The sequence below is a fragment of the Larus michahellis genome, chromosome 5, assembly GCF_964199755.1.
Source record: "Larus michahellis chromosome 5, bLarMic1.1, whole genome shotgun sequence".
Taxonomy (NCBI): domain Eukaryota; kingdom Metazoa; phylum Chordata; class Aves; order Charadriiformes; family Laridae; genus Larus; species Larus michahellis.
In genome coordinates, this window is record NC_133900.1 from 11,523,306 (window position 1) to 11,542,102 (window position 18,797).

Consider the following 18,797-nt stretch of genomic DNA (forward strand, 5'->3'; position numbering starts at 1 on the left):
ATTCTCTTTTTTTCCTTCTCTCATCTCCACCCACCCAGAGGAAAGCCCCAGGTAAGAAAGCTTTCTGCAAAAAGCATTTAATCACACACCCTAGAAAGAAAAAAAAAACCAAACCAACAGTGTGAAAGATGTGTTCCGCCTTGCAGGGTAAGTTTGATTTCAGAAAAAAATGAGACAAGCTACACATAGCAAAGTTTTAGGGCAAATCACTGCAGTTCCATTCATTTAACTTCTAATGTTACCAAAGGTCACAGAGAAAGCCCGGGGGAGCTGCACTCATCCATCTGGCAAAGCACAGCCTGTATAAACAGAGCAGCAGAGACGACAAACGTCAACCTCATTTTCTTTCCAAGACCAGCTTCACGCGGACCTGAAACCACCCCCTTGTTTCAAACCCGCTTTTGCTACCCATTTCCCAAGGGGCTCCGGCATTTGTAGGGAATACTTGACTTCATTCCTAAACACGTATCTCATCAAAACCTGATCTCGCCACAGCACCGGTGTGCGATGTACGGTGATGGACAGTGTGAGGCTGGGCATTTAGCAACCCAACAACCAATAATTTTTTCCTGCCGTTCCCCTCTGCAATCCCAAAATAAAAACGTACACTTTTATTATTTTTTTTAGTTAGCATACGGGCACAAATATCACGAAGTATTGTGACAGAGGTTAATTGCTCATTAACTACTCCCGTAAGCAATTAATGGGTTATTTCCACAACATCGGTTATTGCAATAACTCAGTACTCAGAAGAATTTTACAGTCATTTGCTCTCCCCCCCACAAAAAAAAATCCATGCAAAAAATCCAAACTTTGGAGTAATGCCATCAAGCACCAATAAACCTTTAAAGCAACTGGTGAAGCCTTAAAGGCATCACTGAAGTTTTCTTACATAGGTGCTACGTAGAGATGTACTCACATCTATGCCAGACTGAGCATCGTCTATCTTGCGAAGATAACGCAAATAAACCCCTAGAGAATTTCATCTTATCTATCATTCCGTCAGAAATATATCCCAATTAGAAGGGCAAGGCATGACGAGACAGTTAAACTCAAGTCACAGTAAATATTGCTTCCGCGCTTTAGGGCCAGTTATACCTTATTGGTAGAACCAACTTATGTTCTCATTTCTAAAACCCTTTGTGCCTTAGGCACTTAAGTATCCGTAACAGGATTCCCCTGGGGGCGCTGAATCTAGCAGTGGAAACGAATCGTGCTGCCTCTGACAAGCGCTGGTTTTGGATTCTTGGCCTGGCTTAACACTGAATGCACTCAAATATTTCACTCATCCAAATTTTGTAAGCAACTATGAAGTATCATAATTATGGTCTTCCATGCCTGTTTCTGCTAAATAGCCTTTTCATCAGTTTTTCGCCATGACCCCTTTCAAGTCAAGTGTTCAACTTCTATCGACCCCACTGGATTTAAAATCATTCCCGTTTTATCTCTATAATCCCCACACAATTAACCTCATCTGAATAAAAAAAAAAAAAGACACTTTAACTAAGGTTTATCTTGCTTTTGCTTTACTGAGAAGGGACACCTGATTTTGCATAGAAATACCACATTTAAGCGTGTCGCTGTACTGGCTACCATCATTTAACCCAGCCGTGCGGCACAGCTTTCATGTTTTTCTTCACGTGCAGTGCTCTAACATTGTCATGTACCACATACCAGCTTTGAAAAGGGGTTTACTGTACCCCAACTGAAGAAGTTTCAGGTATCTTCAAAACTACCTTCATGAAGCCTTACTTTTTGCTGGAGTATATACGGTTCAAATGCCTTTCAACATCCTAACTAGCATGACTGACTCATGCCCATGTAATCTCAGAACTTACTATCACTTCTCAGAAAGCAGTTCTTCAAACTTTTGTCTTTATTAGTCTTCATACTTCGGCAAGAAATTTAAAAACATTCTGTTTGGAAGACTGCTACAGAAGCATCCTGAAAGAATTCTCTCTCAGGGAATTGCCAGAGGCTGAACATGAATTTGATCTTTGCATCTAGTAATAACAAGGCTTAAGCTAGGCATCATTTACAATTCCTTGCGGAACTCTGGGACAACTCCTTTGCTATGAAGCTCAACTCTCTCTCTCTCCTCCCATTAGCTACACCTAGAGGACAGAGATTCCTGCAAGTAGGAACTTTGGAGTAGCTCGCTCAAGTGTCCTAAAGGGAATATCCAACGTAAAGGCTTTATTTGTCAGCTGTGAACTCCAGGCAGAAGTACACACCAGGCAGTTCGCCCAGTCCCCAAAGCACTCCTAGGGCTACGTCTAAAAATAGGAACGAATTAAGATCACATCTTTTGATTCTAGCCTATTGTTCAAGAGGTTCATAATCAAAACCTTCAAATGGAGTCAACTTTCCCAGAAGTGTTCTGAACACAGAACTCACACAAAATTGAGGTATACAAAAGGCATTAAATATTTATTATAATTGCAGCAGCTTTACACAGGGAAGTTAAAAATTTAAAAATATCCCAATTTTTTGGATTCATGATTTTTTTCTTCATGACAGTTGGTCAGTAGGTCCCTGGGATATCTGTAGGCACCTTTAAGAGTTCTTCAACTTCTTCTTGTAAAGCCTCAGCTTTTTCACTCAGCAGCATCTATAACAGGAAAAAAAACCCCAAACATTAGAAAATGAATACAATCATTAGCTTTAACTGTTAGACAGGTTAACACACCAACGCTTCCTTCCAAATTTGCATCTAGTCTGTAAAAAAAACCTGCTGCTGCTGCTCACAGGACCACCGTACCTTTACCTGAAAGGACATTTTCCCAAGTACTACCACCACCACTGTTTACTGATTAGTGTATACCCATATGAAAAACACTCACAGAAAAATGTATACGGTACACAGCTGGTTTTCTCGGTTCTGTCATCACATAATACACAACATTTAACAAAACAAAGCAGTTTTGTCTGGAACTGTGTCCTGGTTTCAGCTGAAATGATAGAGTTAATTTTCTTTCTATTGGTTGCTGTGTTTTCATGTTTGGTATGAAAGGAACATCAATAATACATATTGTTTTAGTTATTGCTAAGTGATGTCAAAAAGAGTCAAGGACATTTTTCAGCTTCCCACAGCAGCTGAGAAGGAGCATAGACAGAACAACAGAATGACCAATGGAATATTCCATACCATAGACCCCATACTCAGTATATAAATGGGGATTGGAGCGATCTCCGCTTGGGTCAGGCAATAAATTCACCGGGCAGTGAGAGTGAACTGTGTCTTCTATGTTCTTTTAATCATTATTTCCCTTTTCCATTATTATTCTATTAAGCTGTCTTTAACTCAGCCCACGAGGGTGGGGTTTTTTCCCCTTTCCCCTCCTCTCCCTCTTGTTTCTACCCTTCTGGGAGGAGAAGAGGGGTGAGCAAGAAGCTTCATGGTCTTAGTTGCTGGCTGGGGTTAAACCATGACAAACTTAAACAAGAGCATTTTTAACCTTAAGCATTTATTTTCCATGTTGGAATAAACATTTCTAAGTTGTGCCTGCCAGGCTTGTTTTAAGAAAAGTTTAAGTTTGACTGCCATTCAGAAGCATGAAAACCAACAATCGCTCAATTCATTACTCTTAACCATCTTTAAATAGATGATATTGTAAAGAAAATATTTCAATATATTCTTAACACACTGTGTCTGGATCACAAATATCTAACTAGCGCCTTTACTAGAAAACTAAATCCCTCACTTCATTCCAACATCCACTTTTGATATATGGAAATTGTGAAACAGGTTTTTATAACTTTGTTTCTAGCTTACCTTTGCAGATGAAACGATCTGTTTGGCTTGACGTAGTGACAAGTGCTCAATCATTTTGACCAGAGTTTCTGGATTTGCATTAGCCAAGTGCGCTAAAGTTTTGTACCCCGCGTTATAAAGCTGTTTTGCTCGTGCCTGCAAGTCCAAAACTGTGTTAGATTACTAGAACCAGCCATAAGAATTACCGGTAAGTGCCAATCTCTGCACCAACCTCAAACATTACATCTTTGCATATCAATCCAATTCTCTTTATCTTTCTCAGAACATGAATACTCACCGAGAACCTCCACTCCCCCAAAATACAGCTTTACCCAAGATTACTCAAGATTCACCTCCCCATACAATCTCACCCAGCTCTTCAGAACCCATTTGTCATTATTTTCTCCGAGCCTCGATGACACTGACCCTGCCATCGTCTTCGGTTATTATGCTTTCTGCATTCCCTGTCACTGATAGGAATGACTGTCTCACATTCTTTGGAGATGTCTAAGTGAAAGGAGGGCTGATTTTGTCAGATTTTTTCCCCCCACAGAATTGTCACAGAACAGAGCTTTCACAAAATTCCAGAAGAGACTATACTTTCCTGTTTTGAGCTTATAAATATTTTTTTTTACTTTCGTATCACAGTAACAGGGTGTGCATTATCTGCTTCTCTTAACTTGGTGTGATCCCGTTGCTATGTAAGGCAGCCAAGAAGTACTTGCTTAGCAGAGGGTCTCTGGGCAAACATTTCTTTTGCAAAACAAATACTGCTAAAGCTTTACAAAGCTTAAATTAAAATGCATTTCTATACTAGTAGTGGAGGGTAATTTAGTATACCCAAGGCTTTAGTATCCTGAGTTATGAAACAGTACCATTTGATGACCAAGTGTTACACCTCCGAACATTCGGTAAATTACTTTTCGTTTTATTCCCCACACCTCTTTTAAAGACAGCAAGGAATAGAAAGACATTTATTTGACGGTGTATGTGGGGTTTTTTAGCATTCAAGAGGTAACAGCTTACAATATATTATCTTCCTCCATGGTAACTGAGGACTATGCAAGTTCATTGATGTGAAGCAGGTGTCACTAATTTCACAAGAAAATAACCCCTAATTGCCAGCAAATATTTTTTGTGCTCTATTTGGCTGTTACATGCACAGTGTGGCTGATGACGCAAAAACCTTTCCCCACTAATGACTTAAATCTCATGAAAAGATTTTAGACTGCTCTTTGAAAACTGTGCAAGCAAACGTGCAGAAAATAATTTTCTCTTTCACCACACCAACCTTAAGACTGATTTTATCACTTCCTCCACAGAAATCTAAGAAAATCGCATCTGCTCAACATGACAGTCTACCTGCTACAAGTATCAGCTGTCAGTATAGTTTTAACTCCAGTGCAGAAGTACCTTGGTGATAGCAGTAATTTTGAAAAGCTATCTTTAAAATACAACTTCAGCAGAATCACACTGTCCAGGCTGGTTTTGCCCTTACACAGAAATGCTCCCCTTATGGAGTGAGCCATGAAAAAAAAAAAAGACTATTTACCTTTTGCATCCAATTCAGAAAATTTGATGTATACCAAAAAAAACCCCATTAGGGTCTAAGTCTTCATCCTTATTTAGCTTCTCAAAATAAAACCTTACTGCCACTAAATTCAATGGTTTGCCGACAAACTGATTCTACAATAGCTGGACAGACAAGTTAGATCATTTTCCAAAGAGGTCCAGTGATTGCTTATAACCTTGCACTGACGCCCAAAAGGATTTTCTACTTTAACAGGAGTCTTCAATAAGTTTCTCCTCTAAAATACACGCAGCACTGCAAGTGATTGTAAAAGCTTAAGTTCCCAATAGGACTTCACATATTCCTGTGAGGATCTTGTACCTTAACTAAATATGTAAATTCTTTTTCCTCTTTCTTCCCGTGAACTGAAAAATGCTTACCACAAAAGAAATCCGGACTCTGTTTTCCAACCAAGTACGCAGCTAAATTATTGTGCAAATACAGCATTTTCACTGTTGCAGTGGGAGCAGCCAGAAGAAAAACCATCATTGGCTCCAGCCCACGTTTCCTCAACAAACTACTTTTTCCCCCCAACCTCCAGGACCATTGTGGGATATCTGCACTATGCCAAATTCACAATAAAAAAAAAAGGCTCGGTCTTCTAGATATACTTGAAAGGCACACCAACATTTAGCACTCACAAAGTCAGGTTTACTAACCTCTAGAACCCCTGCTACCTCCATCAGAGGGATGAGTTCTGCCTTAACGCAGTACGTCAACTGCTTGGTAAGTTCTGTCAGCAAGGCTTTATAAACCCAGAATTCTTCCAATTCCTGCAGAGACAAAGAACACTAAAAACCAGATCCTGAGTTTTGTATTTAGGGGGGGTGCGACTGATAAGAGCTCTACTATGGCAACGAATGCATGTTTGGCTTTTAGACAGGGGAAGCGCTACTATTTCTAGTTATCCTTTCCGCCAGTTGCAGAGTTGTATTCAGCACGCTCCAGCTGAAGAGCCCAAAGTTGGGGCAGTTCTGAAGGATAAGCAATGCATTATTTCAATAAAAGGCGGGGGGAAAAAACCAAGAGAACAAGCCTGGTTAGCTGTTTTCCTGAGATGACATTCCACAACCAGATGGCCTTATTTCCAAGAGAAAGGTAAAACTGTCAATTATTTCACCAACAGCACTGAACACTGATCAACGCCCTGTACAGTTTGTGTATTTTCATTCTCAATGCATAAAGCTTACTTTTAATACACGAAATAACACTGTACCAGCACGCTTTTCTGAGCGGGAAAGTATTTTGAACAGGAAAAGTGACAAAACACATTTTTGCACAGGAAAGGTGAAATACAACACCCGCATTCAGTTCTAACATTAAAGAACAAAGCTGCAGATTTTCTAAAACCAATGTCAAAGAATTTAATGGAATTCATTTAGCACACTACCTCACAGAAGTGTAGAATGCAGGAGGTGAATGAGGCAGCAGAATTGAGGAGATTTTGCACATATCCTCGGGACATATTAAATTTCTCTGAAACACTCCATATATTGGTCTCTTTCAGTAGGGTATAAAGGACAAACGACAGGTAGAGCCTGTTCACCACAGCACTGTCCACGTTCTAGGAATAAAGCAAGTCACAATTCAGAGACAATATTACATTCAAGGTATTGTTAGCGCTACAAAGAAATTCTTTTCATCTCTACTCCTTCACATCTCTAAAGCATGTCTATGTTATACCCAAAGACATTAAACAGCACTAAGAAAACCAACCAGTGAGGTTAAAAGAACCTTAATAAGTAGAACAGTAACAGAGAACACTAGCAGAAAAAAAAAAATTCTAGAATTTGTAAATAATAAGTGAAATGACTAAACTGTCACCTTAGGTATGAGAAGTGTCCAGCCTACCTTTCTGATGGCTTGACCAGAAGCCTTTTTGGTAATAAAGCTTTCGGGTACTCCCACAATATCCGCTACTTTTTGCTCTGCTGCACTTAACTGGTTGAACTGAAAGAAGATTGACGACAGTCAAGATTACTTATTCACAACTCATTAACAGTTACAAGTGTTACAAGTCAGAAGAGCTGCAGACAGTGTGAATATGCTCCATTCAGCTGTAAAAAAGTAATTCACATCTAATTTATATAATATTGATACCACCTGCAGACCATTTGCTTTCCCCTTTACTCCATGAAAGACAAGCTTTAATTCTTTTTCACCTTGAACTCCGCTGATTTAGAAATACATTCACATGTGTGTTCTGCTGATAAGCTTCTGGTGTGCATACATATGAAGCTTTTCTTTTATAAATGTATAGCCTACTCTAGTATAAAGGCGCACACGCTTTTCTCACATCCCTTGGTAAAAATGTCTACTCGTATATTTAAGATTCAAGATGAACAGGTTAAAAACTCTGGAGAACTAAGTCACTTCTAAGTGCTCAAATATTTTTTTTGAGAAGCGTCATCAACGTTAAAGTATTTCCTGGATTTAACGTCTTCACCAAATGGTGATCAGAGGCTGTTCTCCAAATGTAACAATTGCTCTGCAGACTCCATGATAGTTTTATAAAGAATTTTCAGATATTTAGTTCTCTTATTATTATAGAAAACAAGTCTATCACTCAAAGTGAAACGATGTTTTTCAATATCTCCACATCGTAGTCGCTATACTAGTACTATAGTCACTAGACACGCTCTGCAGTTTCTTTGCCTACTTGGTTGAATTACCTGTAACTATCCATCTCTGAAGGCCACATTTAAACAAAATCAAATAGATTTTAGTGCTACCCCTAGTATACAACCTTTTACAGAAAAGGGAGTAGCAAATTACGGGTGGATCTCGCACAGTGTGCAAGACCAGGATAAGGGCTGTGCTGCTAATGCTGACAGAAGCACAGTAGTGCCTAGGAAGGTGTTGGTCACAGTGCAATACTTGCAGTCATGGCCAGAGTTAAGTATTAGACAGATATCGAACAAAGATTAAGACTTAACACTCTCTAAACGACAGATAAAATGAGTGAGCGTCAGAAGGTAAATATGGCTCTTGATTAATTTAATAGTGTTTTTCTTGCAAGACTACAAGATGTGATTACATATAACTAGTTTATAGGAAAGTTTTGTTTAAGATTAACCAGACCCTGGTGATAGCAAGGCTAGTACGAAGGTTAGAGTCAGGATTTGAAGTACTGGCAACTCAAGAGATGATTTTCATTCCACTGTTTCCGCCAAACAGGGTCAAATATTGTAGATGCAAAAGAGAACTTTGGTTTTTATGCAATACAGGAAAGCAATTCTGTTCTGTGACTTGAAATAAAATAGCGTATCTTAGTTTTGCACCAAATCGTTCCCCCATTATCTTCATTTCCTATGTGTAAAAACTTAGCTAAAGTTTAATAAGCAGGATTACTGTATGCCCCAACGTGTATTTGCTAGTAAACTCTCACCTGTCTTAAGTATATCATCCAATCTGGGCTACAGTTAGAAGTCATATCATAAGGAGTTGCCAGATATAGAAGATGAAGATTGCTCTCAAGAATCAGCCCTTCCAAACCTTTCTTCAATTCTCTGTAAAGAAGATTGCAGTATGCCAAGTCTATAGACCCTATAATAAGCACACAATGTATTGCAGTTTTAAACAGGCATACAGAGTTAAGCGTAGTAGATTTTAACATAGAGTCAGTATTTCCTTTACCTTCCATGAAAGCTTGTCTAAATTGAAGAGAAATAGCTGTAACCCGAATAATTGCTCTAACCTAAGCAATGAAAAGGAACCAAGGAAAGGCAGTCACCTACAAAGTGTCTGTGAATTTCCTTGGCTTTAATGAAATCCTGGAACAATCTTGTACATTGAAGGAATCTTTCAGAGATTCCTTCTATTCCAATCGCATTCCATACCCCATACCCTTACACTATGACAGCAAAACAGAACCTTCTGATACACTCTATTACAGTTGGTCTACATGTCTACATGTCATATGCTTCCTTTCCCTATTAAGCCTCCCTCTAGGCCAAGAAATCCCCCTGTTGACAATGCCCGTTCGTAACAATGAGTTGTGAAATGAGGTCAAGCACCATTTTGATTACAATCACTAAATCAAATCATTAAATCCTTTTTTGGGGGGTAAAGTTCTGGTTTTACTCTCTTTGTGACCAATGTTATTGTACTTCATTCCCATCATGTTCAGTCATGCAATCCTTGTTCCTTCCCAATTTCAGTCCAGCAGTTGAAATAAAGTTGAAATAAAGATTATAGTAAGTATAAAGCAAAACAAAGTCTTACCTTTGTATGTAGCTTTACCCAATGGTGTGATTGTTAGCGTACATTTGGAACTGTGGTCCTTCTCAGATATTCTTCCTTTTAGAAGTCCTTTTTCTATGAGATTTTCTAGACCATCTTTAGTTATCTCTGAGAGGCTCTTCTCTTTAGACAGCAGCTGCTGCTGAACACCCAGCAAAGTACTGCACATAAAATTGTCGACTTCCTCCTGGGTAACTGCTATCTGCGTCAGTTTTGCAAGCGATTAGCACGTTTAAAGGTGTCATTTCACCTAAGACATTTCATAAGCTATGTGAAAAAGTTTACTGAATAGAACAGTTTGATAGCCTCTTAATGCATTTCTATAGAAATACATGACAACAAATGGAATGACAGACAGTCTATGATGGATCTGATGGGACTGCTCTCCAGCTGTTCTATTATTTTAGCTACTGCATCATGGTAATTTGTTTCCACTGTTTGTATTTTGAATCAAGTATCAGAAAGGGAAATATTATTAATACTGTAATATATCATAAAGTAGATATAATTTTGACTTTTACACATAAGAAAATTGTCATGTTACATGATTACTTGATAACTGAGTTAAAAAGGACGAAGATTGGATTAGTCCTTTTACTTATCTCATTAGAAGCTGTTCTGAACTCGTAGCCAATGTGTTTAAAAGTTTGTTCTTTCTATAGAAAGAACAGATAAAATTTTGTTTGCGTTCCCAAGCACTTAAGTTACTCACAGAGAAGAGTTAACTGATACCTTCAGTCCAACCAAAGACAACAACAGGCTCTGCATTCCCTTGGTCAGCTCCAGCAGAAGATTGCTGTAACAGTTCTCCAAAGGACTGTTAACTAAATCCTGAACCTAAAAAGAGCAAGAAATGTATTAAGTTCAGGGAAAATACTTATGCATTAGTTTTACATTTTTCAAGATCCTGATACACATCATTCAGCTTATAAAGAAAAATCAGTGTAGATGTCTAAAGTTTACAGTTCCCACCTGAAAACAAACCACAGAAAGGGAGTTTATAGGTATTATTACATGAGTCAAATACTGGAAACGTTGAGAAATGAAGAAAAATTAAGCTAAGCAGCTCAGCTCCTCCTGTTTATCCCACCAGCTCAATCCAACAATTTAAATTACCAATAACTTTATAAAAATTACCAAGTGTTTGTCTTTTTCTTGCGCTATGAGAATACTTTCTCCAGCACTGTCAATACCAGCTCGACCAGCTCTGCCAATCATTTGTTTATACTGGTTCTTCCTCAGGAAGTCATTGGCAACATAAGGAGCTCTTAGAATAACCCTGTAAAGAAGTCTTTAGTAAGTTATGCTTTATATTAAAAATTATAAAGCATGCATTTGTAAAATGTTATTGATGCTTTAGTACATGCCCCTTGCTTAATAACTAATAAAAATCAAATGTACCTGTCTAAACACATGTGCAAATCAACCAGGAAAACATTTCACAATTTAAGGTTTACTGAATGATAAACCATGTTTATTATGTTTCGTAGAACCTTAGTCATTACATCTATTCAAAGCCCTGAGTTTGGGTGACAAATTGACAAGATCTAAAATAAACCCTACTAAAAAACATAAGGAACACTGAACATACATCAGTTGTGCTAGAAAGACAACACTTGGCCGTATATTTCTTTTCCCCCCTCAGATGCATTATTCCAACATAGATGTACACAAAACTGGACTCTTAGCAAACAGTGTTTCATCATACAGAGTACGGCAGCCATACCATCAGCACTTGTATAAGAAAAGATAACATGTTTTTGTGTTAAAAACTATAGTTTGTGTATAGTTAAAAACTACTATTTTGTGTTCAAACTGTAAAATAAATCCCTTCTAAGGGGATACAATTTAAATACTGTTCTTAGCACAATATCTAAAGAAACCACCACGAATTCCTTATTCTTCTGTATAACGTTACTAAAATACTGAAGCATTTCCTCGATTCATTATAATTTCCTTAATCCATTTAGATAAGTGCTCTTCAGCTCTGCATGGAGGGACTTGCTACTGATTCACATTTCCTACGTGAAAACTTTGCAGTCCAAGTTGAACACAAAATCCCTTATGCTTCCAATTTACTAGTAAAAGCAGAAAAAGGTTTTGAATAGCCCTGATATTTCCAACATTAAAGGAATTTTTTTTTTTTTACAAAGTAAAAAAATCAATGCAACAATGAAATACGTTTCAGTTACTAACCTTCTAGCTGGCAGGTTGACTCCAGCAGCTAAAGTAGCTGTGCAAGCAAGTAGACACAGGACGCCTGTAGAATATGCTTCCTCTATACTTTTTCTTTCATCGTTTGTAAGGCCGCTATGGTGATAGGCAATACCAAAAGGGATTGTTTGCATCAGAACAGGACAGACGCTGCCATTTCCAATATTCTTTAGATTCTTGATGAGATCTTGTTTCTCTTTCTCCCTGTGAGCTTTAAATTCTCTTGGAGGAGGAAAAGCATTTCTTTAGACTTCAATTAATCATTAACTACTTTTAAAAAAAATTACTGTTTATTTCAGCTTACTGTCTATTTCTGCTCATTATCCATTCCTCTAACATCTAGGTTGGAGAAAGTTATTTCCAGTAATTTAAGACAGCAATACATGGGAGACAGATTAAGTTGCAATAGAATTATTTTCTTATTTGTAGGGACAGGTATAGAAGTGATCAAATACTGACCGAGTGTAGGGATTGAGCGAACTGAAGAAAGGAACTGGGGCCAGTATCAGCTTGTAGTGAAGACTATAGATACATTAAAAATGGTTTCTGTTTTTATAGCAACTGAGAGGTTTTGATTATTTTAATGTAATTTCTTCCTACGTAAAATTTATCTTTGCTAGACCATTATGAGTGGATCAAATCACTCTTAAATGAAATCAAACATACTTTCCTTGCTTTACTAATGAGGCCTGGTTTAGATTTTACAACTTATATTCGCAAAGTAGGTATGGAACAGAGATACTTGACCTACTAGTAACAGACATGACCAGTACCAGGCTACAGAGAAAATGTTTGTTTTCTAAGCTTGCAGAGACCAGTGCCAAAGGGATACAAGGTTAGATTAATTTAGTATGCTTTTCCTTTTTTCTTCATTATTTGTCCTCTAAGAAGCATTTTTTCAACTGGTTTACTTAAAATATGATTTTTTTTTTTGGTAAAACATTTCTTTAATGGGCCTTGAGCAGTTTGCTATCATTTACGTGGTTAGCAACTTTACATGATTCCATATTCGAAGTATTTACTTCTGATCACCAGGGAAAGTCACTTGCAAACTAGTGAAGATTAATCCTAAATTATGACCAATTATTCCATACGTAATTAAAAAATCATGCCAGAAACTTACTTCTTGAGGTACTTGCACACCATTGAAGCCACATTTTCACAGTTCTTTTTAGTGGGACAGAAGATTAGGCAGGAATATTTAGGAATAACTTCAGTAACCAGTGCAATGATGTGGTCAGGATCTGCTTTCTCCAGATTACTAGAATACTATCATAAACACAGATTGACAAACACTTAAACTTAGAAATTAAGTCATAAATTAAGTATTCAAGACTTATTTCTCAGCCTTCACTAGAATACTCCCATTTGTTTTAATGTAACGTAACCGCAAGCAGATGTAGGATAAGCTTTTCTCCCAATCCCTCACTTGAAAGAGTTTACTAGCACATCTAGCTTGAACTGAGGGATACATGGATATGAGACTCAAATACTTGGCTTTTTTCCTTTAACACTTTGATTTCTTCTAGCAACACCATAGTGATGTTACTTGTGCTGCTGGCAGTGTACCATAACACACATTTTTCTTTTTAAAGGTTGAAGCGAATCCCTAACAAGGCACTCATAAGCCAACAAAACCCAAGAGAGATGTCTTCTTTTAATGCCATCTAAGAGTAGCCAACTGCTGAGAGAAATCTACCCAAAACCGTAAAACATTGGGTATACTCAAACCCATTGCTCTTCACACACCAAAATACTGAAGAAACCTCTACCTTAAAGAGGGGTAAAGGAGTGAAAGCCAAGTAAGCTCTGTAGACAAATCATTGTCAAATAATACATTTCATAACTATAGTTCAAAGGAACTATAAGCACTTTGGTTTTACCTTGAAATTAAGGAGACGTGAAAAAGTAAAGCCATTTTCTGTTTTGCTGTCAACTGCATAAATGGTGTCTCGTATCTTTACGTATTCTTTTAATTCTACCTAGGGGGACAGAAGCCATAAACAGAAGCTTTAGTTAAATTACCACCTCTTCTCTAAAGATTAAGCTATTACTGATGTACAGCTAATATTTTTTTTCCTAAGCATGACACTTCATATACATACCTACTTGCATGCACACAAGCACACATTCTACCCTATCAAGAACTTTTTTAAAAGTTGTTTTAATTATTTGCCTTGAGGAAATATCTAATTAAAACAAAGAACATGACAAACATTGTGTCCCATGAATGATTCATAAATCATTGTCATGATAGCATTCAAGCACCAGCAGTCCAGATTCTAGCTATATCAAATGAACTGTAACGAATCACCACAGTAGCTGTAATTTAGAAATTTGTTTAGTTAAAATGACACAAATGGCTTAAAACAATACTATAAAGGTACTGGCATTTGTGCCTTTACAAGTGCATAGTGCTATTTATCATATTGGTACAATTGCAAGCAGTAGCAGGCATTATATTACATTACACCGTGAAATTAAGCACAAAAGCTGTGATGTGATGCTGAGATATGCCGTAATTTTAAAGTCAAATATCTTCTTTACTAGTTTATGTTATCTTCTATACAGACCGGTCTAAAATTATTAGTATAGTACTCCGCTTGCAGGAACTTCTGCAGGTCTCCAACATTATTTAAAGTTGCGCTCATTCCAATGATTTGTGTGTTTTCTGTAAAACGGAAGCTGAGATCAATTTATTGCCATATTCACTTCTGCTCGGTATTTAATTCATAAGCCGCCTTCTCCATCATTAGTCTTTTTAAATGCCAAAGTAGTAGGTTTCAAGGGAGATACAGTTAGGAAATATCACTAGAGACATAAACATAAAAAAGAAATCCTTCTCTACAGAAGCAATTAATTAGAATGACTAAGGGGCTCCTATGAAGGAATGGAAGAAATTTGACAACACTCTGGACTTCTCAGAGAAGTAGTATCAAAAAAAGCTTCAGAAACACCCAGCCCATCATTACAGGGTCAACTGACTAACACTTAAATGAGTAAACACGGCTAATACATGAGGCATGCCGTGTTTTCCAGAAGCAGCCAGAACACCACAAATCCAGAAAGTGAAAGTATGACTTCTCTCTACAGATTCCATCACTACAGCATTTTAGTAACATTAACTGCAGCCATGACTTACTACTAGTGTGAAGAATTTTTGCAAGAGTAATTTCCAGTGTTGCTCCACGACTTCCTTCACCAAGCATATGCAACTGTGCACAGAAGGTAAAAAGAAAACGCAAGAATACAACTGAGTTAAGAGTATTTCTACAAAAGGAACACTAATTCTGTAATCCTAAACAAATATTACAGGAATGTCTTTGTTGGACTTCCTCATGATATGCCTCTGGTAAATTTTGACTGCTAAGCTCCTTCTGGAAGTACAGCCTCACTGAAACAACATTTAAGAATCACGGAAAAGCAGACCCAAGAGCAAATGCAGGTAACAAGATTTACCTTCCATTTAAGCAGACCGCATCTGACACAAACAGTTAACTCCTGACAGTAAACAGCCAGTGTGGAGATCTTTGTATTCACCAGCCTAAAGCAATTCTAAACAGACCGTGTTTTAAGCAGCACTCACAGCAGAAGTTAATATAAAAAAATTCCTAGCAGCCAGCTACTACCAGGAAAAGTAAAACTTAATTCTTAAACTGCCTTCTGTTTAGAAGTTACTATGTTAAAGTAAGGTCAGTCAGCCTGAAGCATTCCACAAATTAAGCATCCCTGTTAGATGTTACACATGTGATTCAACCCCACAATCAACCCTAAGTAACACAACTCAGCCACACCACTAAAAAGCAGAATAAGGGGCAATTCTCACAGTCGAATGTTACTTAATATTTTTTTTTTATGTTTCATTTAGTTATTATTAATACTGGACACAAAGTCTCATGGTTACACATTTAGGAATTAAATTCTGAGATTCATAAAATACACTCCATATGATCAAAATGATTTGGTTTTTCTAATCCATCAGAGATGTTTAATTGACATGCAGTTGACAGTAGATCTCTCAGTATAAAATCTATTGTCCTGATGTAGCAACAAATGCTTCAGCAAAAGAAAAATAGCTTCCAATACTACAGAATCATGTACCAATACAGAAAAAAGTTAAGTAGTAATAATTTCATTATAAACACTCAAGGCAAAAGCAAGTAATCAAAAAACTGGTCCTTGCTGGTAATTATGTATTATAAATGTAAAAAATTGCATATTATAAGTCTCAGTAAGTCTTGTAGCATACCTCATCTACTACAACCAGACCGAGGTCATCAATTCTTTCTGTTTCAATTAAGGAATTCACTAGACCATGTCCTTTTTCTATAGTAGCAATATAAAGAGACTTTTTTATTCTCCTCTTAATCGGTGGAAATCTTCCTTTACTTCCTGCGTATTCTTCAACCAGGAAACCCAATTCTATCCCAAAACTCGATAAACCCCTAACCTGTAAAAAAAAAAAATCAATTTGAGGACAAACTCATGCTCATTTTAGATTTCAGAGCTGCCTCAAGAACTCAACATGCATACAACCAACCCACACCACAATCAACAGTTTGAATGAGTAAAAGCATATTAGCTGTGACTACTTTTTCCAATTGCAAAGCTGAAGTGTTTACAAGTATTTCAAGCTTGGATTCTATCTGTTCTCTAAAATTAGCTTTCATTTATATCAGAGAAATATCAGTTTTTATTTCAAGACTATTTCTTTAGCAAGTTGGGCAGTACAGATCTAAGACTGCAAAACTATACATAACATTGCAAAAAGCTATTATTTCAAAATTCAGCACACTTTACAACTCAGCATCTCACCTCATAATTTAATTCTGATTTATTACAAAGTTACTGACCCTCAGAGGAGTAGTTAGGAGAGAAGTTATGCACTTCCCACCATATATTTATGAAAATCATGGAGTTTGCCACAATTAGTGTCAAAACCAGCCAAGTAACAAGGCATATCAGACAAGATAATCAGCATCAGAAACACTATATCCAGACCTTTTCTTGGACAATGGCAACATATGGCAGGATCATCAGAACATCTTTCTGCCTGCAGAGTAATTCTTGGAGAATTATTATTTCAGCTACAAGTGTTTTTCCACCACTGGTTGGCAATGAGTATATTAAATTCTTTCTTTGCTGTAAGGATTCTAACATTAAGCAATCATGCTGCCATTCTGCAAAATTAAAAAAAGAATTATTAGTAGGAGTATGTTAATCCATATCAAAATGCCCCTGTTTCATATAAAGTACTTTATGCTTTGCATTTCTCCAACAAACCACTAAAAGCTTTCCGTGATCAAGCCTTCCAAAGTCTTCTATAAGCCATATCAATCTTTCCCACCCATCTAAAAAAATCAAAATAACCACTTAATAAAACAACTGCTTTCCAACATCATTTAAATTAAATATTAACTTAAATATTTTACAGTGTAATGGATAAAACAGGCAACACTTCACTAGCAATTTTTTTTTTCAACAAACTGTTAGTCACATTACCATACAGTGTTTCAATCCCTCGAAACTGTCTGAACAGATCTTTAACTTTGCTAGGTAATCCATAAAAAGGGCCTATATCAACAGAAGAAGATTCAATAGTTTTCCTAGCAACACAAATCTCTTCAGATAAAACCGCTTCTTTAAGTTGCTTGGTCTTAGAGACCTGCAGAGTCTGGGCTTTGGCGTTTCCAGTCATAGCGCTTTTCAGATGATCTTTAAGACTCTCAGTTTTAAACAAATCACACTTAGAGTCTGAGGAAAAGTCATTAGGTCTGGTCCTGTGTTCAGCGTCAGGACAAAAGGATGATGGACTCCTGATTTTGTCCAAGGAAGAATTCACACATTTACTCCTCCTTTCTGAGACCGGAAATATTTTAGAACCAGAAGAAAGTTCATCTATTTTCTCAAAATACAAAAGTTGTGATGATGGCAAATCATCTAAAACCGATTGAGTCAGCTCTTGATTGCTATTCACTGGGTCATTTTCATTCATTTGGAAACCATCCTCTTTGTCAGCTTTAAGGACGGTCTTATTTTCTGATGTAGAAAAATTATCTTGCTTTTGCTGCTGAATTCCTGACTGAAGATTCCCAAGTACAATGTCTCCAGGTCCTTTAATATCTGTGTTTTTATCCTGCAGGTATTTGTGCTCTATATCATCAACTTGAGCTAGCAAAGAATCATTTCCATAAAAGCTATCGAAGTCGCCAAACATGTCTTCTTCACTATCATTGCTGCACTGTAAAAACATAACACTGAGTATTAGTACTCCAAAGTAACATCAACACACGAAGGCAGCGTAACGTACAGCACACACATCAGGTACGATTCATTTAAGTCTGCCTCAAGTTAATAAGAGAGTTAAGTGTTTTCTGGTGTTGTTTGTAGGGAAAGCCTAGCTTGACTTCTAAAGGAATGCATGCTTTAACTCAGCAAAACTTAACCTACAAGGAGACGTGATGTCTGCACAGCTGCTTAGTAGCAATGCATTATTTTATACATATATATATAGTCTAAGCCAAAACGTATTCCCTCTCACACAAACCAAGACCTCTCCCGACCAGCGCCAGGCAGGCTCGGTCTGGGCCAAGCCCCACTCCCAGGCGGAGTCCCCTCGCCGCCATGCCCAACCCCTGCCCGCAACGCGCCATGCCCGCACCGGGGTCTCCGCCGGGGGCCCCTCGTCACCGGCGCTCGGTCTCTTGCGAGCCACCGGCGAGCAGACGGCGCTGGGCTGCACCGGGACCCGGCTCCGCTTGCGGATGGAGCTGGGGCGGCTCTTCCTCCGTACCGCCAGAGCGGGCTCGGCCATCACCACCGGCCCGGGGAGCTGAGGGGGTATCAGCCTCCACCCCGAGACTAGGGCTGCCACGGAGCGGCACGGAGACCGTCACGGCCGCGGCGGGGTACGGCAAGCGTGGGCCTGACCAGCCGAGGAAGACGGGATGGCCATAAGGAGAGCGGAGCTCCGCCAGCAGCATCACTTCCGCCAACGAGACGCTGAAGTACGGGAAC

At 38.1% G+C, this 18,797-nt stretch overlaps 1 protein-coding gene across 3 annotated transcripts; it reads right to left on the reverse strand.

The window, feature by feature from the left end:
- Positions 1–2,403: 2,403 nt before the first annotated feature.
- Positions 2,404–18,773, reverse strand: HELQ (helicase, POLQ like). Of its 3 annotated transcripts, none has more exons than XM_074588796.1 (18): positions 18,442–18,773; positions 17,283–18,021; positions 16,782–16,960; positions 16,030–16,230; positions 14,923–14,995; positions 14,354–14,451; positions 13,664–13,762; positions 12,904–13,049; positions 11,763–12,002; positions 10,704–10,845; positions 10,299–10,403; positions 9,549–9,768; positions 8,713–8,870; positions 7,176–7,274; positions 6,715–6,888; positions 5,984–6,097; positions 3,776–3,910; positions 2,404–2,611 (listed from the first exon to the last, which is right to left on the reverse strand). In XM_074588796.1, the coding sequence occupies exons 1-18, from the start codon at positions 18,592–18,594 to the stop codon at positions 2,525–2,527; spliced, it is 3,162 nt and encodes a 1,053-aa protein (XP_074444897.1). In that variant the 5' UTR covers positions 18,595–18,773; the 3' UTR covers positions 2,404–2,524. The 3 variants fall into 3 exon arrangements, 2 of the variants coding, with proteins under 2 accessions (XP_074444897.1, XP_074444898.1); XM_074588797.1 differs by having other exon boundaries at positions 17,283–18,016; positions 18,442–18,560; XR_012587206.1 differs by lacking the exon at positions 8,713–8,870.
- Positions 18,774–18,797: the final 24 nt, after the last annotated feature.